Below are 25,586 nucleotides of genomic sequence, written 5' to 3' on the forward strand. Positions count from 1 at the left end.
GTAATCTACTCGAAGGCAATGGAGAGGCAAAACCACATTCATTGGGGGGTCGGAGAGAGGGAACACTCTGAATCTAGGGAAAGTGATGCACAAAAAACAGTAAAAGTAACCTTAGGGGATCTGTACAGAGCACTGTCAAGGGTCAAAGAAAGGAAAGAATAGTGAAATTTTCAAACACAGCATATTATTTTAGGGTGGAAATTTCTTATTATTTATCTGAGATTAATTATTAAACTAGATAACACAAGGGACCCACCCAGTCAGATAATTCAGTGTACCCTGAACTAGTCACTGATGATTTACTCATGGATAATTTGTTTGGTCCTCTCCCTCCCCTCTTCCTGGATTCTCATAGTCAGGCCTGAAGGTGCCAAAGTTATTGGGAAATGCCATTGTTTTCAATGAGTTGAAACCCAAGTAACTGTACGTATCGATCTTTGGAGTCTATGAAAAGAGGTAATGGATTGAAAGGAGGACACTTGGTATTGGTTAAAGGACCCAGAATTTAGCCTTGAACCATGATTTGCCAGTTATGAAGGACCTCTTTAAAGTGTTTAAAAAAAAAAAAAGCCAAGGTGTCACTTTGAGGACCCAAGCCATGGTGTTTTCAATCACCTCATATGCGTGCGAAAGCTGGACAATGAATGAGGAAGACGGAAGAAGAACTGACACCTTTGAATTGTGGTGTTGGCAAAGAATATTGAATATACCATGGAATGCCAAAAGCATGAACAAATCTGTCTTGGAAGAAGTACAGCCAGAATGCTGCTTAGAAGAGAGGTTGGTGAAACTTCGTCTCACGTACTTTGGATATGTTATCAGGAGGGATCAGTTCCTAGAGAAGGAAATCATACTTGGTAAAGTAGAGGGTCAGCAAAAAAGAGGAAGACCTTCAATGAAACAGATTGACACAGTGGCTGCAACAAAGGGTTCAAGCATAACAACGATCGTGAGGATGGAGGACAACCAGGCAGTGTTTTGTTCTGTTGTACATAGGGTTGCTATGAGCCGGAACCGACTCGCCGGCACCTAACAACAACTGTAACTAATGAAGGACATCTTTCTTATATTTCTGGAATAACTGGAAAATATTCCCTGAAACTGACTCTTGTTAACATCTTAGAGGAGCCATAGTCTCTACTATGATAAATGTCTTTGTTAATCCTCTTGTAAAATAAGATTTTATCTTGTCAGGTAAGAATCAGGCTGAGAAATCAGTTCAATACACGTTTCCTCAAATTTGAAGAAATACTTTACACAGGCCGTGGATTTCTAGAACCTTCTATGAAGTTACATGGAATTTATCTGGCTTGGGACCAGGGCTGCTAGAACTGGTCACTGCCCATGGCAGTGCACATTTCTACCACCAGCACAAACAGTATAGGTCAGAACAGTGTCCAATGGCCGAGGTTTGTTCAGTGTGAAAGGTAGTTTATCTCCATGATGTTTTGATTGTTGCTTTTCTTAAACAAAACTTATATATGTGTGCTTCATTTTAACCCAGATTTTGTTCTCAGAATGAGGACCTTCTTGTAGAGAAGGTTTCAGAAATGCCTTGGTAAATGGCAAGGATCCTTTCTAAGTGCAGTTACATCGAAGTGCTGATTCCCTAGGTTTGAAAATGTAAGTCAACCACAAGACATATGGTTGAACTATTTGCTCACATCACTTGGAGATTACTACCTATGTCCCCTACTATCTTCCTGTTGGACATTTTAAAAGTTCATGCCATGTCTATGCTACTTTCTGAGAAGTCACAATTTATTAAACAATAAACCCATTGCCATCGAGTCAATTCTGACTCATAGCCACTGTATAGAACAGAAGTACCCCCACAGGGTTTCCAAGGCTATAATCTTTACAAGAGTAGGCTGCCACATCTTTCTCCCTTGGAGTAGCTGGTGGGTTCAAACCGCTGACCTTTCGGTTAGCAGGTGAACACTTAACTATTGCACTACTAGGACTCCTTTATTAAACAATAAATGATTTAATGGCCTGTCATCATGTCTGGAAACCCTAGTGGAGTAGTGGTTAAGTGCTACAGCTGCTAACCAAAAGGTAGGCAGTTTGAATCTGCCAAGTGCTCCTTGGAAACTCTACGGGGTAGTTCTACTCTGTCCTATAGGGTCACTATAAGTTGGAATTGACTCGGTGGCAGTGGGTTTTGTTTTTTTTTTTTTTTTTTTTTTGGTCATCATGTCTTAGTTACTAGTGCTACTGTAACAGAAACACCACAAAGTGGATGGCTTTAAAGAACAGAAATTAATTTTCTTACAGTTCGGGAGGCTAAAAGTCCCAATCAGGGACTTGGCCGTGTTGATTCCTTCTGTGGGCTTCTCCCCTAATTTCTGGTAATTGCCTGCAATCTTTGGTGAGCCTTGCTTACAGATAATACTTACATGGCACCTATCTTCACCCTGTGTGTGTCTTTGTATCTATTCTGCTCTTTCTATAACACAGAAGTGATTAGGTTTAGGACCTGCTGTACTCTGGTCTGACCTCATTAACAAAAAAAAGAAAAACCATATTTCCAAACAGGATCACATCCACAGGTACAGGGACCAGGACTTCAACACATATTTTGAGGGGACACAATTTAATTCACAACACACCACACAAAGCAAGAAACACCTTGTGGTCAGTGATTTGCTGATGCTTATCACTTCATTTGAATTCAACAAATATTTAGAGAACGTTAGCTATCACCATACTAGATGGTACACAAATACAAACAATAGATTAGAACTGGACATTGCCATCAAGGACCAAGGCTGATAATAAAAAAATCAAAATATTTAGGATGAGACCTATGGGCAGACTTATGGCATAAATGATTATATAATTCTACACTAAAAAATGTGATTATACAGCATATGATTATAAAGCACAGAATTATACTTGTAGGCAGATAGATGTTCTAACATTTGAGGTGATATATATAGATATACAAAAAAGAAAAAACAAAAAACCATTGCCATTAAGTCAATTCTGACCCTAGAGGACAGGCTACGGCTGCCCCATTGGATTTCCAAGGAGTGGCTGGTGAATTTGAACTACTGACCTTTTGGTTAGCAGACATAGCTCTTAACCACTGTGCCACCAGGGCTCTTTATATAGATATATAAATATACTGAGTATATTCTATGGCTATATATTTCTCTATATAACTGCCATGAGCCTGTCCACTGTCTCTTCTTTCAGAGGATATAGTCAAATATTGAGAATATCCAAAAGGAATGACAATATAATATGCGATGCTTTAATCATCATAACAAAAAAGACAACCATGTAACCATTTAGATACAAAGAACAGCATGAGCTGCCCTGGGTTTTCCATTTCATTTCCTATAAATCAATTCCTAAATGTGTGTGTGTGTGTGTTTTTCCTTTAATTACTCTCCCACCTCTGCTCACATAGCATTTTGATTTACTTCTTTTACAGAACTTTCCGTAGTCTATTTTGTATTACCTCTGTGTCTTGTAATGACAGATTCCTTCAGCGTAGAAATGAGATCACATTAAGCTTTGTAAGCGCCACCAAAAACAAACCCATTGCTGTCGAGTTGATTCCAACTCATAGCAACCCCATAGGACAGGGTAGAACAGCCCCATGGAGTTTCCAAGGCTGTAAATCTTTATGGAAGCAGACTGCCACGTATTTCTCCCTCAGGGTGGCTGTTGGGTTTGAACCGCTGACGTCTGGATTAGCAGCTCAGTGCTTTAACCACTACTCCACCAGGGCTCTGTAACCTTCACAGTAATGCATATACAAAGTAGATCCTTAACAATGTGTGTTGAATTATTAAACAGATATTTATCAGAGCTTTTTTTTTTTTTTGGTGAAGTGCAACTCTTTGGGCAGTATCTGGGGGCAAACAAGGTGAAAGAAATTCTTTCCACACTTAGAGTATTGCTGGGTTGCTAAGACACATATACAAGTAACTATGGAACAAGGTAGAATATGGTTTTCTAAGAATCTATTCTTTTAAAAAAAAGCAAACAAATTTTTAAATAAGTTCAAAGCCAGAGAGATGGCATACAAATTAAACCATTAAAAATATTTCAGGGAAAAAAAAAGAAGTTAACAATTTTTATCTCAACAGACCAAGATGGAAGCCATATGGGGGATGGTGTGGTCGGGGAAACATTTTACCAGAGTCCAGGAAAATAGTGTAGTATTGGAGTAGTGAAGGAAAGATAAGGCTGGAAACAGGCTAGGATCAAATCATGGAGGCTGTGGACAATAAGATAAAGATTTTTTACTTTTTCTGGTATGCAAGTAGCATTATAAACAGGTGAGTGGCACTGACTGAAATTAACCTTTAGAAAAACTCATTTGATATTAGGTTCCTGGGTAGTGCAAACGGTTTGTGCTCAACTGCCGACCTAAAGGTTGGCAGTTCAAACTCGTACAGTGGCACCTTGGAAGAAAGGCCTGGTGACCGCTTCCATTGAGATTACAACCAAGAAGACTATGGAGCAGTTCTACTCTGTAACACTCGATATGAGTCAGAAATGACTTGACAACAACTGGTGGGAATTGACTCTATGGCAATGGCTTTTGTTTTGCTTTGTTTTTCTAATTTGATAACAGCAACTATATTGTCATTGATGCAGTCAAATGCCAGTCCTCCTCAACAGAGATTAGGTTCCTTGTCCTTCAAAAAATAAGTGGTGGCATAAACAAGAGATAGCCCAGATGCTTGGGTGGGAGCCCATTCTTGTTGTCTATAAAGAGAGACTTTCCTGTATTGACTGAAATAGGGACAGTTTTACACTATAAAAACGAAATACTGATAAAGACGGTGACAAAGAATTGAAAGCAGGAAAGGAAAGAATGGGCTGTGAGCAGGAACAAGGAAAAAAAAAAAAATGCTTCATATTTTAATAAAAGGAGTCACATTGTACTTCCCAGAAGGTAGATTCTGTTTTTATGAAGAAGAAGCCAATGACAAGAAAACAAATGATCCTAATTTATTAAAATAAGAGTTATGGGATCCACACAGACTCACCTAAACAATAAAATAAAATTACAAAACAATGAAAGTTGTAGTTCATGCTGACTCCAAGAAGCTGTGAAAGCCTAATGGTTTTTTGTTTTGTTTTGTTTTGTTTGGCGGGGTGGGGGGGAAGTATCAAAAAACGTTTAGTTTAATTTTTATACAAAGTACATTTTTCATGGAACCCTGGTGGTGTAGTGGTTAAACACTCGGCTGCTAACCAAAAGGTCCGTGGTTCAAACCCACCAGTCTCTCCGTGGGAGAAAAACGTGGCAGTCTGCTTCCATAAAGATTTACAGCATTTTTCATATTACATTATTTGTAACATGGTTATTTATGGGTGATATCACTCACAGCTATAAACAGGCTCCAAGGTAATTAGTCAACTCAAAAATTCAAACTTCAAATTGGGGCTTATCGTGATGTTGGTCTGAATCAGTGAAGGCGATGTGGATAAATTGGGCTCTTTACCCAGTCACTCCTTCAAATTGGCCCCGCACCCCCGCAAAAAAAAAAAAAAAAAAAAAGGGCTTGTTTAGTCTGGTATGACATCTCCAACTGCACGGGCTGCAGGGAGTCCATGATTTTCTTAAATTATACACAAAGATGTGCATTTTTCTTTTTTAAAAAAGTGCCATAAAAACAAACCAAGCCAAACCCGTTGCGGTGGAGTCCATTCTGACTCACAGCGACCCTATAGGACAGAGTAGAACTGCCCCCATAGAGTTTCCAAGGAGCGCCCGGTGGATTCAAACTGCCTATCTTTTGGTTAGCAGCTCTAGCTCTTAGCCACTATGCCACCAGGGTTTTTACCATATTCTAGGGGTGTCAGTAAGGAGTCCCCTGGATGGCACAAACTAAGTGCTCAACTACTTTTCAGAAGGTTGGCAGTTGGGAACCAACCCCCGCCCTGAGGTGCCATGGAAGAAGGTCTTGGTGATCTGCTTCCAAAAGTTCACAGCCTCGAAAACCCTACTCTGCCCACGTGGGGTCACCATGAGTCGGAATTGATTCAACAGCAACTGTTTTTAGTTTAGTTTACAGGTGTCTGTGGCAGAAAAAAGGCACTCTGGTGGTGCAGTGCTTAAGAGCTTGACTGGTAACCAGAGAGTCAGCAGTTTAAATCCACCATCGGCTCCTTGGAAACCCTATGGGGCGGTTCTACTCTGTCCTATAGGGTAGCTATGAGCTGGAATCGACTCAACAACAGAGGGTTTTGGTGGCAGAAAAATGGTTAAGAATCTTTGATGTAGAATTGAGCAGGGAGAGAGATCTCACAAATGGTTCCAGGGTGAGGTGACTTTAGGAAAGTTGGTTTCTCTTGACTTCTGGAATTGTACCTGAACTTCATTCAGAATAGGACTTACTTTTTCAAGAATAGAGAACACAGCTGACCTAGGAGTGAAGCTGGACAGAGTTCCAAAGAAAGAGGATGCATGTGTTAAGTTGACAGAAATTGCCTAAATGTACTATGAACCTGGGATAGTCTTCACTGAAAACTCCTTCTGTGGCCATCTGGACACTCCCCTCTCAATGATAAATTTAAGAGCAAAGTGGGCATCAAGACAACAGTCCCAAAGTTGAGGTCAAAGGAAACAAGCATACCCTTTATGGTGACAGTGACAAGTATGGAGCTCTCAGTTCACCTGTTGGCAATGGTAGAATCTTGTGGGCAGTTCTGAGGTCCTGTTGCACGCAGCACTCCAGTCTGGGAAGGAATGATTGTTCTGTTTGCTGGAGGATCCTCTAGGCCAGAGCTTTTCAAACTTTAAAGTGCTGACAAATCATTGCAGATTCTGATTCAGGGAGGTCTGGAGCAGACCCAAGAGTCTGCATTTCTAACAAGCTTCCTGATGATGTCGGTGCTGGTGTCTAAGGAACACACTCTGAGGATCAAGCAAGGCTCCAGGCGAGAGTAAACTTTAAGGGTGCATCAACCACTTCGGGAAGCATATGGTTTGCTATTTTTCTGCCCCTTTCCTGTTTCCTGATAATGGCCTATTTAAAGCTATATGACTCATGATGTAATGTAGCCGGTAAGTTAGATTACCCAGCAAAGTGAAATTGTAGAGCAGTATTTCTTAACCCTAGAATTCATGGGGGAACTTTAAACAAACAAAAAATCGAAAACATGTCAAGGAACTGAAACCACTCCTGGAGATCACCTTTCAGTTAAATAACAGATTGGCTCATAAAATAAACAGTATCACCAGTGAGTACGGAACTCCTTTCATGAGACCAAACGGTCAACATTTACCCTAAAGCAAAGATGAGAAGAAGGTAAGGGGTGGTGGCAGCAAAGCCAGATTAACTAAAACAGAACAACCACAATGAAAATAATGAGAATGCTGACACATTGTGAAAAATGTAACCAGTGTCCCTGAACAATATGTAACCTAATTAGCTGTGTAATCTTTCACCAAAAATGCAATAAAATATTAAAAAAAACAACAACACACATACCAATTCCCTTGCCCCACTCCAGATCTATTAAATCAGAAATTCCAGAGGTGAAGCTTAGGTATTGGTTTCTTTCTTTTTCTTTTTTAACAGCTTTATTGAGATACAATTTACGTACCATAAAATTCATCCATTCAAAGTGTAAAATTTAATGATTTTTAAGCATATTCACAGATATGTGCAACTATCACCATAGCCAATTTTAGAACATTTTCATCACCATAAAAAGGGACCCTGAACTCTAGCTATCTGTCCCCTCTTTATGCCCACATCCCACCAAGCCCTCAGCAACCACTAATCCACTCTCTGTCTCTATGGATTGCCTATTCTGGGCATTTCATATAAATGGAATCATACAGTATGTGATTTTTTTGCAACTGGCTTCTTTGACTTAGCGTAATGTTTTCAAGGTTCATCCACATTCATATATGCTGTGACTACTCTTCCTCCGTGTGGGTATACCACATTTTGTTTATCCGTTCATTGCTTGGTGGACACCTGGGTTGCTTCCACCTTTTGTTGACTGTGAATAATGCTGCTTTTGTGTAAACACGTATTTCCATTTTTCTTGTGTGTATACTTAGGAGTGGAGTTGCAGAGACATACGGTAACTCTTTAACTGTGTGAGAAACTACTAGACTGTTTCCCAAGTGCCTGCACCATTTTATATTCCTATTTTCAGTGTAGAGGGTCCTGATTTCTCATCAATGCTTGTCATTAGCTCACTTATCTCAAAGTATTTTCTATTTCTTGTTTGATTTCTTTTTGACCCATTGGTTATTTAAGAGTGTTTTCAGCATGGAGCCTTGGTGGCGCACTGATTAACTGCTTGGCTGCTAACCAAAAGGTTGGCAGTTCAAATCCACCAGCTACTCTTTGGAGACTCTATGGGCAATTCTGCTCCGTCCTATGAGGTTGCTATGAGTCACCATCAACAACAATGGGTTTGTTTTTTGTTTTAATTTCAACATGTTTTTTACTTTTCCAAATTTCTTCCTGTTACCAATTTATAATTTCATTTGATTGTATCAGATACTATACTTTTATATTATTTCTATCGTTTTAAATTTATTCAAGTTTGTTTTATAGTCTAGCGTATGGTCTCTCCTGGGTAATGTTTCTTGTGCACTTGAGAAGAATGTATATTCTACTTTCATTAGGTGGAGTGTTCTAGTTGCCAGGTCTAGTTGGTTTATAAAAAAAAACAAACCTGTTGCCATCAAGTCATTTCCAACTCATAGTGAACCTATAGGACAGGGTAGAACTGTCCCATAGGGTTTCCAAGGAGTGGCTGGTGAAGTTGAACACTGATTTTTTTATTAGCAGTTGTAGTGCTCAACCAGTGTGACACCAGGGCTGTTGTTCAAATCTTGTTTCTCTGTTGAGCTTCTGCCTAGTTGTTCCACCCATTTTTGAGTGTGGGATATTGAAGTCTCCAACTATTATTGTTGAGGTCAGTTTCTCCGTATTTGTCTGTTTTGCTTCACGTACTTTAGTGCACTGTTGGTGTGTATATGTTTATAATTATTATATTTTCATGATATATCCTTTGACACTAACACTTATCATTACAAATGTCTCCCTTTATCTCTAGTAACATTTTTTGTTTTAAAGCCTATTTTCTCTCAATATTATGTTAATATAGCCACTCCAGCTTTGTCGTGGCTGCTGCTGCATGATAGCAACAGAGTCCTTTTACTTGGAGCCCTGGTGGTGCAGTGGTTAAAGAGCTTGGCTGTTAACCAAAAAGGTCAACAGTTCAAATTCACCAGCTGCTCCTTGGAAACCCTCTGGGGCAGTTCTACTCTGTTCTATAGGGTCACTATGAGTCGGAATTGATTTGACGGCAAGGGGTTTATCCTTTTACTTACAATCTATTTGTATTTTTTAATCAAAAATCCCTCTTGCAAACCATATGGACCTTGTTTTTTCTTTTTCTTTTTTTTATCCAGTCTGATGACATCTGCCTTTTGACCGAATTTTTTAATCTAGTCACATTTAATGTTATTATTGATATAGTTGGATTTATGTCTGCCATTTTCCTTTTGGTTTTATGTCTAATGTCTTTTTGTTCTTGTCTTTCTACTTTATTATTTTCTTTCACATTAAGCAAATATCCTCTGATGTAGCTTTTTTTTTTTTTTTTTCTTATTTAATTCCTCAGAAGCAGTACAAACCTACTCTTAAGCATGTAACATAAAATGCATGGTCTACCAGGATGAGTTAGTAAGTCACACTCCTGTACCAAACATAGCGGAAGGGTTTTTTGACTTATATTCTGCAGCAGTTGTAGGACAGATTCCCTTCAGAACCGGCAACCAGCTATGGCTCTGCCACCCCGTTTTTGTTTGCACAAATGAAACCTCCTTTGGAACTAAAAGCATTATGGGAAATGAACATTTTAACTCCTCAGAGTAAACCCACAAATAAACTAACACTTTGATCTTAAATATGGAAAGCACTGAAACCAGTTCATTTGGTCCACTTATTGCAATCTTTTTAATAATAAATGAGACAAATTTTCTGTAGTGGATTAGGGATATATTCATATCTTATTGGCTGGAAGAATCAACTCAAAGTGCTGGTGAATAACATCCATGACTTTATTTAGGAAAAAATAGAAGCAGAAAGCCTCTGCTGATGTGATGCCATTAGGTAAGAATTTCTACTTTAAGAAAATAACACATCATGTTGACCGGAACGGTCTGTTACGTAAGGGGACAAAAGTAGATGCTTGATATATCACCCAAGTCAATTATCCAGTTTTTCCAACCCCTACACACATTTTAATAATGAAGGTCACACTTATAAATCATTTTAGAAAATACACATTCTGAGTCATGAGAAGTTCTATCTCCCTATTCAAAGTTACTTGAAATAAAATCAGAGAATTGATGATGTGTTCAGTGGTATAAAGGTTAAATCAGACTTTCAAGAAAAAGGATAAAAAAAATACATTTGAAAGGATCTTATGACTCTTTCAATGACAAATAGTTCTCCGCTCAGAATTTAAAAAACAACAACAACAAAAAAATCAAACCAACCAGTTGCTACAGAGTAATTTCAACCTCATGGAGACCCCATGCGTGTCAGAACAGAACTGTGCTCCACAGTGTTTTCAATAGCTGATTTTTCAGAAGTAGATGGCCAGGCCTTTCTTCTGAGGCACCCTGGGTAGATTCAAACTGCCAGCCTTTTGGTTAGCAGGTGAATGCTTCACTGCACCACCCAGGGCGCTTTCCAGCACAGAACATTTTTTAGGGCTGCCCTGTCCCCTGTTCATTCCCAGGCATGCACATACACAAAAAATAACACTCATATAACCTAGATATAGAAATTAATTATTTCTGTAAGTCTGTTAAATTTGGAACAACATCAAGACTTGAAAATAAGAGTGGATCCTAAACAGGCCTATACTAAAGAGGCCTATCACATAAACGATTGATATGGACTATGTCTCTGCTCTTTTCATATGCAGAGGAAGAAAAATAATTGTAGATCAACCAGAAGAATACTGATCTCCTTTTACAATACTCATTCATAGTATTATAAAATATTTCATTTTCATTTTGGTTTTTACATTTAGAAAGTAGACATTAACAATGTCAGTTACCTCTGAAAGTATCGGTCACCTGGCAAGCAGGGACCCAGAGTGAAGCAAAGAGCACACCTAGATTACAAACATTTTCTAGAAAGATGAAAGAGGTGAAGAGGAAGTGAAATCAACTATCATCCCTTCTGTAATAGCAGCACACCTCTCTCGAGTTTAGCTTTCAAGCAAATTGTCTCCAAAGGAAGAAAATCCTGTCAACAGCACATACCTCTCAAGGGAACAACACAATGCGTAAGTGATTATAAATGGGACATAGCATCGGAAGGAGGAAATTGCCCAAGACTTAAGCTTTTATCCTAAGCTTTTCCTTTATTTAGTGATCAAGGGAAGGTGGGTGAGGATCAGCAACATGTTATTAAGAGCCAGGGATGTGTTATGCCATTTACTCCTAAGAACAATTCACTGAAGTGTGAATTATAGTCCCAATTTTTCAGACAAGAAAATGAATAATATAAGTGACTTTCCCAGTATTATACAGCCAGGTGGATAGCTTCAAAATGTATTCAAATGGACTCTAAAGCTACTATTTAAGATTGATGCAAAGCTAATATTTCTTGCTAGGACCCCCTTCCTGAGAGCACTTCTGGGTCCCTTAAATGTCATTTATTAAATATTTTTTAATAAGGATTTTTGCTTACAAAAGACACCAAGCCATTTTTATTAGCCATTGCCCCAGCTTCTGCCAGATTCTAAAGAGGTGTCAGCCCAGGCAAGCATGCATATTATCTTAAGGCCCTCACATATTACCAGAATCTGTGAAGGAAGGACTCATGACACGTGGGAAAGGCGCCTTATTAGAATAACTGCATTTGCAACAAGTTGGGAACAGCTCCCCTTGCCTCAGTTCCTGCCCCCTCTTGAGAAGCCATGTCAGGAACAGGTTCTATACTCAGTGAGCCTGGTTGGGCTGAGAGCAGAGGCCTGGCTTGAACCTAAGGCTGAAACAGGACCTCCTCATCTGGCCCTCCGTGATTTCTGAGTTGACCCCTTAGTCAGATGGAAATCCTGGTGGCATACTAATTAAGAGCCATGGCTGCTAATCAAAAGGTTGACAGTTTGAATCCACCGGGCACTCCTTGGAAACCCTATGGGGCAGTTCTACTCTGGCCTATAGAGCCTCTATGAGCCAGAATTGACTCGATGGCAATGGGTTTGTTTTTTTGTTAGATAATTAATCTATCCATAATTATGCAAGTTGCTAGCTAGAAAACTGGTCTTTGAAATTAATAATTTAACATTTATTTGTACAATTCAGGACACCCTGGTGGTATAGTGGTTAAGTGCTATGGCTCCTAACCAAGAGGTCAGCAGTTCAAATCCACCAGCCACTCCTTGGAAACTCTGTGGGGCAATTCTACTCTGTCCTATAGGGTCACTATAGCCAATGAAAACCCAACAGATCTCACAGACTATTGTGCTAGTGCTGAAGATGAGCCCCTTAGGTTGGAAGGCACTCAAAAGGCACAGTGGTCACAACAATGGACTAGAGCATACCCAGAGTGGTGTAGGACCAGGCAACGTTTCATTCTGTTGTACATGGAATCGCCATGAGTCAGAGTGGACTGGACAGCAACTAACAACAGGTTGGAACAGAACTTAAACATTCCAGTAAGAAAGAAGAGTGCATTGTTTTGACTCCCGCATCTGGTTTCTTAGCCAGCTTGGAGCTGAATAAGTGAAAGGTTTGTTTCTGTTCAGTGACATACATAATGTCTACCTATAATACCTCTCAGTGGATTCATGAGTGAAAAACTTCTCATAATTTTCATCTCTTCCCTAAGTAACTACAGAAGACTCGCTTCCCTTCAGACTCAATTATCTCACAGCTGAGTGCTCCAATAACAGGCCAGAACCAGCAGACGCAGGCTTATTAGTGAGCCAGAGACAGGGGAAGCCCCGGCCCTGCCATCAGGCGTCTTCATCGCCCTGCAATCAGCACCTTTGTAGCCCTGATAACAATGACAGGAAAATTTCTCCGCCATGACTTCCAGGTCTGTATCAGATGCTGCTCCTGTCACAGTAATGTCTCCGTCCTCGGAGGCTCTGATGTGGTAGCTTGCAGGGTTCAGGTGAAGGTAATCGGGAGCTTTCCACCTCCTCCGAACGCACCTGCCGTTGTTCCCACACAGGTGTCGGCTGCACACCTCAGCGGCTCCGGTCACGTTGACTATGTAGTACCCTAAATCAGAGCTCACAAACTGCTTCACCTTCGTACAGTTGCCCTGGAAATGTAGAAACACACAAGATTACAGCTTTTAGGCCCACAAGCAGTTCTTTGGACTTGATTGACAGTGGATGGCTTGGTTCTAGTTAGTGAAGGCTTAGGCTCCTGGAAGCTACAGTACAGGGGTCTCAGATCAGAAAGGGTGGGAGATCTGAGGGACAGGAGGTGGAGAACGTTAGTCAGCTCAGTCATTGAACTTGCAAATCAAATGGGCCCCAGATCCAGCATGAGATCTTGCCTTCTTCCAATATATGCCATTTTTAATCCTTCCAGGCCCTATGTTAATGGGTATGAAGGGGAGAGGACAAAATCCCAAATTAGAAATGAAGTTAAGAGCCAGGATTTACCTGCTGTCCTCCAGCCACCTTTCAGATATGTGGTGCTTTTCATGGTGGAGTCAGAACCTGAGTTTTCACATTCCACAGATTTACTGTCAAATCACCAATATGAAACCATCTGGATCTTGTGTAGAATTGAAAGGCAGGAATGCCTGGAAGGCTGTCTAGGTCATTTGCGGTGGGAGGTTTCCTAGTACGCATTCCTAACAGGGGCCATTGGAGTTCTCGGGTGGTGCAAACAGTTTACGCTCTTGGCTGCTAATGGAAAGGTTGGAGGTTCGAGTACACCAAGAGGTGCCTCAAAAGAAAGGCCTGGCAATCTGCTTCTGCAAAGTCAGCCATTGAAAACCATATGGAGCATAGTTCTACTCTGACACACATGAGGTCACCATAAGTCAGAATCCACTCAAAGACAACTGTTTTTTTTATCTTAACAGAGGCCAGTAGGCTTCCTGATGAAGGTCTTCTCATGAGCTATGTGGACTGGAGTGGAAAGACAGGAATTGATCTTCTCAGTTTCTACCTAATTCTCATACACGGACAGAGAAGATTTTAACCTGATATGTTGTTGTTTTTGTGTGCTGTGGAGTCGATTCTGTACTCATAGCAACCCTATAGGACAGAGTAGAACTGCCCCATAGGGTTTCCTAAGCTGTAATTTTTATGGGAGCAGATCGCCAGGCCTTCCCTCCTGTGGAGCTGCTGGTGGGTTTGGTTAGCAGCCAAGTGTTTCACCGTTGCACCAACTGGGCCCCACTTTAACCTGACAATGCTCATAAATAGTTTCGTGAGCTATGCAGTAAGGCCCCAGGTTATGAACATCCGACTTACAGACAAGTCAAACTTGCCTTTTAATGTTATGTAAATTTGCCCTCAATTCGAAATGACTGAAACAACCGCTAGTGGCACAAATTCTTCATCGCAATCACCTTCACTTGCTGCAAGTGCAGCTTTTAAATCACTGAAAAGGCTTCAAGCCTTTCCTTGAGCTAAAGGAAGGCTAAACAAGAACCGTATGCCTCTGTTGGACTCACTTACAAATTCGACTTAGGACAGGAGCAGATCTCGTTCCTAACCTGGGGACTGCCGGTATCTCCACAGCAACAAATTGAGCCTGTGAAATTCTATGACAAATATCAGATTATCATGAACTTTCAAAAAATCCAATTAACAAAAACTATTAAGGATATAAGTCTTATAATTCCAAGCAAAATGTGTTAAACCACAGAGATGTACGCAAATGACATATGGAAAAACAGGAAATCGTGATTAATTTGGATGGGAGAAATCTAGGAAGAGTTCTTGGAGTAAAGAATAGCTGGGCTGGGAGATGTCTGAAGAGATATATAAATCTTTTTGTAAATACTACTAATTTTCTTTCTGTTGTGCATAGGGTCGCTATGAGTCAGAACCGACTCGACGGCACCTAACAACACCAACAATTGATTTTCAGCTGATTTCTCCTCAGAGGAGGTTGAAAAGTTACCATCTGCTTCTACTTCTCAAAATAAGATACAACTCATTGCATGTGTGGTTAAATGTGCGGGTGGAGTCAAACTGCCTGTGGCTAATGCCAGCTTCACCGCTAACTAGCCTAACTAGCCATCTTCCTGGGTATTCTCTTCATTGCCTAATCTACCGACGAGGATGATAGCTGTTACTTCATAGGGTTATTATGACCAGTAAGTGAGGAAATTCCCCCCAAAACACTTAGCATAATCCCACCATAAAGTGAATGGTCAACAAATGTCAGTATTATGATTATTATCTGAACAAAATTAATACTTATTGAATCCCTTCTATGTACCAGGCACTGATCTGGGTTTTCATTCTAAAGCTGGTTTATCGTTGAGGCTACCAGGACTGCAATGAGAGTGAGCTCTACTGGAAGACAGCAAACCTTTAAAAAAAAAAATAGATATACCTTCAAGGTGCCGACTTACCTCAGATGAAGTTAAATTCAGGTCTCCCCAAATCACAATGCCTGCAGCTCCCAAGGCCGCACTTTCTCCTATGGTGCTGATTAGGTCTTGCTAGAGTTAAGAGAGTAGAGTTCATCGTCAATTTGAATAGAAAACAACCCTCCAGGGAGTAGCGGCTGCGTTCAATATAGTAGAACTGGGCCAGAGCTCATCTACTCCACAGAGAAGCTTCCTAGTAATAACATGAATGTTGAATAAGCCAAGGCTCAAAAATCATCATCTATAATCATATGCAAAAAACATGTTAAGTATTTTTTAAAGGAAAACTTACATTTTGGCAAGTAGGATGTTGTATTGTAAATCATCACCAAAAGTTTGATTAAATTTGATTTGGTGGTATATACCTACACACAAATCAGTTATATGTATATGATGCAGAAACAGAATGCCAAAGTTTTCCCTCTTCAAAAGCTTCGCATTCCTCTTAGCCCGGTTCCCTTTTCATTTTGTAACATTTCCCTGTGGAATTTTGTCTCTGCAGTGACTCAGACCTCTTTAAAGACCTCTTTAAAATGATGAAAAGCAAAGATGTCGCTTTGAGGACTAAAGTGTCCCTGATATTTTCAATCACCTCGTATGCATGTGAACGCTAGACGATGAATAATGAAGGCTGAAGAAGAACTGATGCATTTGAATTATGGTGTTGGCAAAGAATATTGACTATACCGTGAACTGCGGAAGAACAAGTCTATCTTGGAAGAAGTACAGCGAGAGTGCTCCTTAGAAGTAAGGATAACAAGATTTTGTCTCACCTACTTTGAACTTGTCAGGAGGGATCAGTCCCTGGAGAGGGTCATCATGCTTGGTAAGGTAGAGGGTCAGCAAAACAGAGGAAGACTCTAGACAAGATGGCTGCAACAATGGGCTCAAACAAAGCAATGATTGTGAGAATGGCACAAGACCAGACAGTGTTTCCTTCTGTTGTACATAGGGTTGCTATGAATCGGGACTGACTCGATGGCAGCTAACAACAGTGACTCAGACAGATGTGTCTTTGGGATTCCAAGGCCAGGCGAAGGAGCTCAGTGTAAAGGACCTGCAGCTCTGACTTCGTCCAACATTTCTATCTGGTCCCTGAAATGGTTTGTGTTTAATTTCAAAGGACTCATATTGATGGGCTTTATTTATGTCTCATCCGGTCGTGGTAAGGCCGCCAGGATTTCCAACAGTATGAATGGTTAAGATAAATGAAAACTAGATTTCAATACGAGGAGCTTTGGTTTTGTAATCATGAAGGATTACAGTTTTTACTGTTTAAAGATTAACATAGAGCTATGGTTAAACACTCGGCTGCTAACTGAAGGGCCAGCAGTTTGAACCCATCTACCATTCTGCCACGAAAAGACCTGGTGATCTGCTCCTGCAAAGATTGTTGTTGTCAGGTACCATCGACCTATGGACAACGGAATGAAACACTGCTTGGTCCTGCGCCATCCTCACAATCATTGCTATGTTTGAGCCCATTGTTGCAGCCATCTCTTCGAGGGTCTTCCTCTTTTTCCCTGACCATCTGCTTTACCAAGCATGATGTCCTTCTCCAGGGACTGGTCCCTCCTAATAACATGTCCATAGTACGTGAGACAAAGTCTTGCTCCTCTCACTTCTAAGGAGCATTCTGGCTGTACTTCTTCCAAGACAGATTTGTTTGTTCTTCTGCCAGCCCATGGTATATTCAAAGATTACAGCCTAGGAAACCCTATGGGACAGCTCTACTCTGTGCTATAGGGTTTATTCAGAGGGAAATTAAAAGCTGAATGTATGCAGTTGATTTCCTAGTTTGTTAAATTATAATATATCCCCCCACTCCTTAGGAGACTAAACATTCACCCTTTGCTCCAAGGATAAATCTCCATCAGTTATACACTGGGAAATATAATTGGGTGACTTGGTAGGAAAGAAAAGCAGAACTCTAAGCTGTATTTTACCTTGGACACTTTATATTAATACTTGATAGATAAACCTCTTTATCTGACACTTTTATAGTCCACTCAAAGGCACTACAATCTCACTTTTTCAAGTGTTTTTCTGGGCCATTTCTGGTAATTTTCAAAAGGGAAGAGATTTGGATTTAAACTAATTTCCCTTTTGGGTAGACGCTCACTTCCGTGTCCCGTGAGAGTAGATGAGAGCTGACATGAAGGAAGGGGAGGAGGCTCTGTGAGGCTCACATGAGACAGCGTAAGTGAAAAAAAAAAAAAAGTGAAAGGCTTTGAAAATGATCCATGGTGTGGTGAAGAAGGGACAGGCCAGGAGCTGTCCCTGCAGCACCCAGGCTGCAGACTGCTGAGTCCATGTCCATGGCCTCTCTGGGCTGAATTGAAAAAGACCTAATGGAGCAAAGCTCCTTGCTGCACTCACTCTGAAGCTTCCCTGAATACATTAAGGTGACATTCACGTGGCGTGATCCAAGGGGTCAAAAACCCCCAACGGCCTCCCACAAATTTCTTTGGGTTAAGGCTTTGTCATCATAGAGGGGAGGGAGACGTAGCATTTACTTTTTGTATGTATAGATTATTGACCCGTATTTAGTAAGGAGGGAAGCTAAAGATATTTGTGGTGAAGCCACACCTTCTGAGGTAGATATCAGGAGGGAATGTTAGTTTCTTCTCAATGTGTCCTCTACTATCATAATTGTTGTTAGCTGCCATCAAGTCAGGCCTCTGGCTCATGGTAACGCCATACACAATGTAATGAAATGCTATCCAGTCCTTTGCCATCCCCATGATCAGTTGGGGATTGGACTGTTGTGATCCATTTGGTTTGCTTTGGCTGATTTTCAGAAGCAGATTGCCAGGTCTTTCTTCCTAGTCTTAGTCTGGAAGCTCAGCTGAAACCTGTTCGGCATCAGAGCAGTACAAAAGCTTCCACTGACAGGTGCATTGACCAGGAATCAAACTGAGGTCTCCTACATGGAAGGTAAGAATTCTACCATTGAACTACCAGTGACCCCGCAATGCCATTATTAAACGGAATTCATTGGAACTGATTCAAATAAGTCATTTTACATGTTGACTGGAGGTAGAAAGACAGTAGCAGATATTAAGTAAATTTCTCTACCAAATTAGCTGTCACCTAGCAGAAAGCAGGGGCTGACTGTGTTACAGAACAGCTGTGTTTGTCATTGCTAAGTACTGTCGAGTCAGTTTTGACTCATAGCCACCCTATGTACAAAAGAACGAAACACTGTCCAGCCGTGCACCACCCTCAAAATCGTTGTTACGTTTGAGCCTACAGCTGCAACCACTGTGTCGATCCATCTCATTGAGGGTCTTCCTATTTTCTGCTGGCCCTTTAATTACCAAGCATAATTTCCTTCTCCAGGGACTGAATCCTCCTGATAACCTGTCCAAAGCATGTGAGATGAAGACTCACCACCCTTGCTTCTAAGGAGCATTCTGGCTGTACTTCTTCCAAGACAAATTTGTTTGTTCTTCTGGCAGTCAATATTCTTCACCAACACCCTAATTCAAAGGCATCAATTCTTCTTTGGTCTTCCTTATTCATTTTCCAGTTTTTGCATGCATATGAGGCAATTGAAAATACCATGGCTTGGGTTGGGTGCACCTTAGACCTCAAAGTGACAGCTTTGCTTTTTAACACTTTAAAGAGATCGCTTGTATCAGATTTGCCCAATACAATGTGTCGTTTGATTTCTTGACTACTGCTTACATGGGCTTGATTATGGATCCAAGTGAAATGAGATCCTTGACAACTTCAGTATTTTCTCTGTTTATCATGATGTTCCTTGTTGGTCCAGTTGTTTATTGGGTCAGAAAAGCAAGGGCACTGCCAGTGAGGGAAGGCTGCAGCTGAGATGCCATTGAGAGTGAACCGGGACCACCTGAGAGCATGACCCACATGGGTAGTGTCACAGGGAAAGGGAAATGAAGAAACAAAGCAGCTGTAGAGAAACCTCCTAGGTCCCAGTGTGATGTCTGCCTACCCCAAATCCTGAGGCTTGAACCAAGCTTTCAGAAGTAAGAGCGCAGGGACACCCTGAGGACTCACTCTCCACACTCTAGGCAGAGTCCCTGGAGCTCAGCACAGTGCTTATCACGAAACTGCCCACTGAGGGAGCTGGAGCCTCACTAACCAGCTGCCTCCGTGACACCACAGGGAGCCTTAGTTAACTACAAGGATAACCATCTTTAAATCTTCAGCCAAGAAAATGCCTTTCATGATTTTTTTTAAAGCATAGTCGGGTTCTATCTTGGGTGTGTTTCTAGGTGGTGTGGGCAATCTTCTATGTAAGATGAGATAGCACTCGTTCCAAATCATCCCCAGGAGCTACGGCTGCTGCCTGAGAGTCCGTTCTCGGGTATTCCAGGTTTAAGGCTTTGATAAAACCCATCGCTGTTGAGTTGATTCCAAATCTTAGCTACCCTCTAGGACAGAGTAGAACTGCCCCATAGCATTTCCAAGGCTGTAAATCTTTATAGAAGCTGACTGCCACATCTTCCTCCCTCGGAGTAGCTGGTGGGTTCACACCACCGACCTTTTGGTTAGCAGCCAAACTCTTACCCACTGCACCACCTGTGCTCCTTTAAGGCTCTGATACCCTTTAAAAAACCATACTCAGACCTCATAAATTTCTGTAGTGCTTCAAATTTTCATTTGTATTTTTTCACTTGATTTTCATATATACTCTGGCTAAGTAAATTGTTGTGTGCTGTTGACTTGATTCCGACTTCTTGTTGTCGTTGTTACGTGCTGCCCAGTTGGTTCTGACTCGTACCGACTCTATGTACCACAGAACAAAACACTGCCTAGTCCTGCTCCATCCTGATAATCATTGTTAGCGACCCTAAATGTCAGGATAGAAATGCCCCACAGGGTTTCCTAGGCTGAAATCTTTATGGGAGCACCAGGTCTTTTCTCCCACAGAGCTGCTGGTGGGCTTGAATCGCCACCTTTTGGTTAGCAGAGGAGCATTTAAACCATTGCAAACCAGGGCTAGGTAATTAGAGCAGGTAGTTCTCTACCCCATTTCATAGATTAATACACTCAGGTCCAGGGAGGTTAAGATATTTGCTGCTTACTGGTAATTTTTTTTCTCCTAGTCCTAACTGTATACTGTACACACACACATACATTCTCTCTCTCAAGTGGTTGCAGGACCGGACTAGGTAGTGAGGGTCCAAAAAACCCAGTGCTGTTGAGTTGATTCCGACTCATAGCTACTCTACAGGACAGAGCAGAACTGCTCCAAAGAGTTTCCAAGGAGTGCCTGGTGGATTTGAACTGCCAACCTTTTGGTTAGAAGCCGTAGCACTTAACCACTACGCCACCAGGGTTTCCGTAGTGAGGGTAGTATGAATTAATTCTAAGATGCAGATATCTTTGGGAAAGTCAGAAATGGATGCCATTACTAGTCAGAGTTTAGTATGAATGAATTCCAGGTTTTTAAACATTTGTGGGCAGATTTTTATGGAGGATAGAGTATGACGGTGGATACACTGATCATTTAAAAGATGTGGAAAGAGCTTACCATTCAGAATGGAAGAGGGTACAGAATGACATCTTGGGACTGACACAGGAATTCACTCTAGATAAGACCCCAAGTGGTGTTCGTTCTTTCCTCAGAGGGAACAGAAGCATTTCTGAGGCTATAGCTCCTAAAGACGGAAGCTTACCCTACTTTTGCCCAATGTGCAGAACGTACCAGTAGTGTGATCTTTTGAAATGAATGCCCTGTCCCTTAGAGTTTGTTATTTCTTCCAAATGTAAATTTCTTATCACTAAAGAAAAGAACTTGTTTGAGCCAAATATAGAAGAGAAGCAGTTTCCTAGAAGGTGGTATTTAACTTCCAATTTCCGAGTCAAGAATACCTTGGAAAGATTTAGATAACCTCTTTTAATCTTCTAGAAAGTATTGATTTCCTGTCATTCTCCACAGAATTTCTTGTTGCTGGTTTTTCTGGGTGTTGTATCAGTTTACAATAGAGGTATTTCCTGCCTACTCGTTTTATTAACAGTGTAAAGGCATAGCATTTACCATACTCTATAAAAACAGAGCTGATACATGGGTGCCATTTCTCCCCCTGATGAGTAAGCTCCACGCCATGCATGTTCCACGGATACCATCGTGCAGGGTAGATCCCTCACCTTCGTGTTTCCTGAGCCTGCTCCGTAGGAGACCTAATGCTCAGAACATCTTTGTATGTTAACATGCGCTGAGGAGATGAAATTTGTAATGATGGAAAAAAGAAGGAATGCCTCAACTGAAGAGCATTAAACCTTTTGTGTCCAGTAATACCTTAAAACACCACCACGTTATACATGGGAAGGCTTACAGTTCTCAAGTCTTCTGGACGTAGAACGGTTTACCCATAATTATCCATGTCCAAACACTAGATATCAACTCCTTTCCCAAGAAGTTCCCTTCTAAGTGGTTAGAGTATTGAAGAGGCAGGAAGGGAGAGAAAATGTGTCTGAAAGTCCACTTCTTAAAAACAACTCTCATGCTTTGTGTGAGGGCTGTGGCAGCATTGACTTGACTAAGAGTTATCAGACAAAATAAAACTTTATTTGTAAGTTTTAACCTGGGGTTACAAAATCACCTACTAGTAATGTAAGCATTAAATTACATCATTACCACCAACTTTCCATTAGTTGTGGTCATAGAGGCCCAGGTGACCTAGATTAAGCCAACCACCTACTTTTAGCAGATTTGTAACTTCTCCTTCCCTTATACCTTTTCCCCAAGCTGATATTATGCATTAGAAGGAAAACACTCTATTTTTTATTAAAAAAAAAAATGATATTTGATATGGTAAGACCAGATGCAGAAATGTCTTCAATTCCACTTCCACACATAGGAGCAAATGCAAACTACTCTGTCTCAGAACGTGCTCTCTGACTTTCTAACCTGTCCTCCGCCATCATTTTGAAAGTCTCTAAAAGCGGTCAATTGTAAGGGAACACAAAGTTGGGGAGCAGAAAGTGTAGCCATTGTCTATTTTGTACTTCAACCCCTTCCCTCCTTACTTGCTTCCTTAAAGGAATAATAATAAATGAGATAATCAGAATTGGGATTGCATAAATGAAGAGTCTACGTGGAATTATGTCCCCATGTAACAGACTATTAATTGGGAATTCTTCAACTAGCATAATTAACAAAGGAATATCACTTTTGGGATAGAGTGGAAACCCCCTCCATCAGGCAAAGAATTCTTACCTTAGAAAGAAAAAATAAAGGTTGGTCTCTGTAGCCCAGCCTGGTGTAGACAAATACAGGCAGGGTATAATCATGGGATGTCATGGCGGAGACCCTCATGGATTCGTGCACCCGAAATTGTGAGAAGTGCAGAATGTTTTCACTGTCCCCAAGGGATTTCCTGACCCCAATAGAAGGATATAAAGCAGCACTGCTGTTCCAGAGCCAAGAAAGCTCATTGTTCCTCAGAACTTCCTCTTCTGGGCATGACCCAGTGTAGTTTGGGGCATAAACATTATAATTGTGGCAATCAGGATATAAATAATAACCCCAAAGGCCCTTGGGTCGACTCTTGATCCCCAATTTGATGGTTTCCTTCATGAAAGCTTTTGCACTTTCTTCAAAGGTTGCTTTGGCTAAATACTCAATATCAGTAGCTGATACATTCTCTTGCGTTTCGGAAATAAGCTTTCTTGACTTCTGTCTGTAAACATTTTTTGCGTTCCAGTTCCGGGCCCACTGGGGTCTCCAATATTCCCAGTCTATCACAGCAAGTCCGCTGAAATCTTCAGCAGGGATGTAATAATTAATGTCTTGGTCAGCTTTTTCCAGGTGTACTTGCAAACTTATGTTCTGGGGCAGACCTCCATTAATGGGAACGCCCTGCGATGTATACCATGGATAGTATCCCAGTCTGTTGACATAGAATATAGTGACATTTTGCCCCCTGGCCTTGGCCAGTGGGCTTCCAACCACCTGAAACATTTTCAGATTTAGTCTTATATTGTATTTTATTAAGCACTGATCTGTTGGGGCGTTCCAAGCAGCTATAAATGGTTTCCTTTGGTAAATTGGAAGCCGAGCAGGTTTTAGAGAAGAGATAGATTTCAGAATAAAGAAGATGAGCAGCCATGAGGAGAAATGGACTGGCTGAACCACACAAAACCTTACTTGTCCTTCCGGTAATATTTTCATGGTAAGATAAGAATTGTATGTTATCTTCTGCTTTAACGCACTCTGGAAGACCTGTGGAGAGATTTAATTTTCTGTTAGTGATAATTTTGAGGACAAAGACTCCAATATTGAATAGATATTATTATACATTTATATTTTATAAATTATATTTTACTTACCAATCAAGGCATGGAAGCAAAAGAACTGACCTAGCTTCTATTTGGGGGCAACCAATGTAATTCAACAAACATTCATGGAGATCTAGTTCTTGTGCCCAGGAATACAAAAGGAATAAGGTGTGGTCCTTGCCCCCAAAGTGCTCCTGGTTAAATCAAAAGGTAAAATAATATGCACTATCATTTCAAAAATTTCATAATTCCCAAGTACTGTGCTGAAGTCCTTCATAAGCATTTATCTCATTTAGTCTGGTAATAACTGTGTAAGACCATTAAAATTACATCTCCAATTTACAAATAAGGAAGCTGAGGCTTAGCAAGATGAAGAGGCTTGTCTGAGGTCACATTGCATAGAAGGCAAGGTAATGGGAAATTGTTATGATCAAAATGCATAACAAATACTATGGAACAATTTATTAAAGCAATTACTTCTCCTGGGGGTAGGGTGTAGGTAGGAAGAGAAAGTGGTCAAGAAATCCTGCAGAGAAGATGGGACACCCGAATTGAGCCAAGAAGACAGGTAGGAGCTCGGAAGGTAAGAGAAGGAAGAGAGCCGTGACTACTTTGTCAAGTTTCCTTTCTAGTTATCTGTCAAACTACTGTAAAATATTTTTTATAAGCTCACCCAAGTAGGTTTAATGGCATAAAACATTTGATGTCTTCTGTATCATTGTCCTTGGCTGGTGCAAATTGTTAACGTGGCTGTTAACAGAAAGATTGGAGGTTCGGGTCCACCCAGAGGTGCCTAGGAAAAAGGCCTGATGATCTGCTTCCAAAAAATCAGCTATCGAAAACCCTACGGAGCATAGTTCTACTCTGACACACATGGGATCGCCATGAGTCAGAATCGACTCGATGACAACTGGACCTGGACTGTATCAGTAAAGCGAAATGCATTCTGCTTATGCCTAGCACAGCGAGGATAGGGTCTATCATAAACCTTTGTCCTTTGGCTGAGTGCCCAGCACACAGACCCCTCCATATGTAGTGACTTCTCCACCGTGTGAGTCTTGATGGAAGGCAGAGTCCAGATTTCATTGTTGTTGCCTTGTGTCCTCGAGTCGATTCCAAAAGGTTGGTGGTTCAAACCCACCCAGTGGTACCTCAGAAGAAAAGTTGTAGAAATCTGCTTCCATAAAGTATACAGCCAAGAAAACCCTATGGAACAGTTTTACTGTGTCACAAATAGGGTCGACAATGAGCCATATTTCATCAAATAAGTCAAAACGTCCAAGTACTTTCTCAGCCTTCCTTGAAGCTAGGGTGCTGGCACGTGACCTGGGCCAAGCCAGTTCTATGCAACCCACTCCAGACTTTGAATAGGGGTCTTGGGAATTAAAAAGGTTGGTGTTGGAGTCAGTAGTGACAGTAATTCCAGGGCGCAGGAGCAGCAGTGCCTGTGGGGACATCCAGAACCTGGTGTCCCCGGTGCTAATGTTAAGTGGCAGCATTGTCCTCGTGGGACAGCACTTTCCTGCTCAAGTCAGTAAAGTTTTGTCTCAGTTGCTTACAACCAGAAACTCTGAGGGAAACAGGCTCTTGCCATGCACTCTGTGGGTTGTGATTATGTCCTCGAGCAGTTATCTATAATATGTAATTACGATGCCTCACCACCAGGTGTCACCAGCCTAACTTGATAGCGCTTCCCGAGTCTAAGACACTGAGGTAAATAAAAATTTTAAG

At 41.1% G+C, this 25,586-nt stretch overlaps 1 protein-coding gene and 1 long non-coding RNA gene across 2 annotated transcripts in view; both read right to left on the reverse strand.

Annotated features, from left to right (window-relative positions):
- Positions 1 to 6,915, reverse strand: part of LOC111749759 (uncharacterized) — a 234,607-nt gene extending 227,692 nt beyond the window's left edge. Inside the window, exon 1 of the long non-coding RNA XR_010322607.1 lies at positions 6,606 to 6,915. This is a non-coding gene — a long non-coding RNA (uncharacterized LOC111749759). The remainder of the gene's footprint in view (positions 1 to 6,605) is intronic.
- A 5,978-nt stretch (positions 6,916 to 12,893) lies between these two features.
- LOC100661612 (hyaluronidase 4) lies at positions 12,894 to 23,748 on the reverse strand. The gene is made up of 3 exons (XM_003407244.4): positions 22,795 to 23,748; positions 15,579 to 15,668; positions 12,894 to 13,295 (listed from the first exon to the last, which is right to left on the reverse strand). The coding sequence occupies exons 1-3, from the start codon at positions 23,746 to 23,748 to the stop codon at positions 12,894 to 12,896; spliced, it is 1,446 nt and encodes a 481-aa protein (XP_003407292.1).
- Between the last annotated feature and the right edge of the window lie 1,838 nt (positions 23,749 to 25,586).

The sequence above is a fragment of the Loxodonta africana genome, chromosome 8 (assembly GCF_030014295.1).
Source record: "Loxodonta africana isolate mLoxAfr1 chromosome 8, mLoxAfr1.hap2, whole genome shotgun sequence".
Taxonomy (NCBI): Eukaryota; Metazoa; Chordata; class Mammalia; order Proboscidea; family Elephantidae; genus Loxodonta; species Loxodonta africana.

What these genes read in the sequence shown, in the direction of transcription:
- LOC100661612 (XM_003407244.4), bottom strand. Translation starts at nt 23,748, where the DNA reads ATGAAAATATTACCGGAAGGACAAGTAAGGTTTTGTGTGGTTCAGCCA. An exon ending in CTTTATTTTTTCTTTCTAAG is followed by an intron (nt 15,669 to 22,794) that starts GTAAGAATTCTT and finishes TCTTAACTCTAG; the next exon opens with CAAGACCTAATCAGCACCAT. An exon ending in TGAATTTAACTTCATCTGAG is followed by an intron (nt 13,296 to 15,578) that starts GTAAGTCGGCAC and finishes CTACATTTCCAG; the next exon opens with GGCAACTGTACGAAGGTGAA.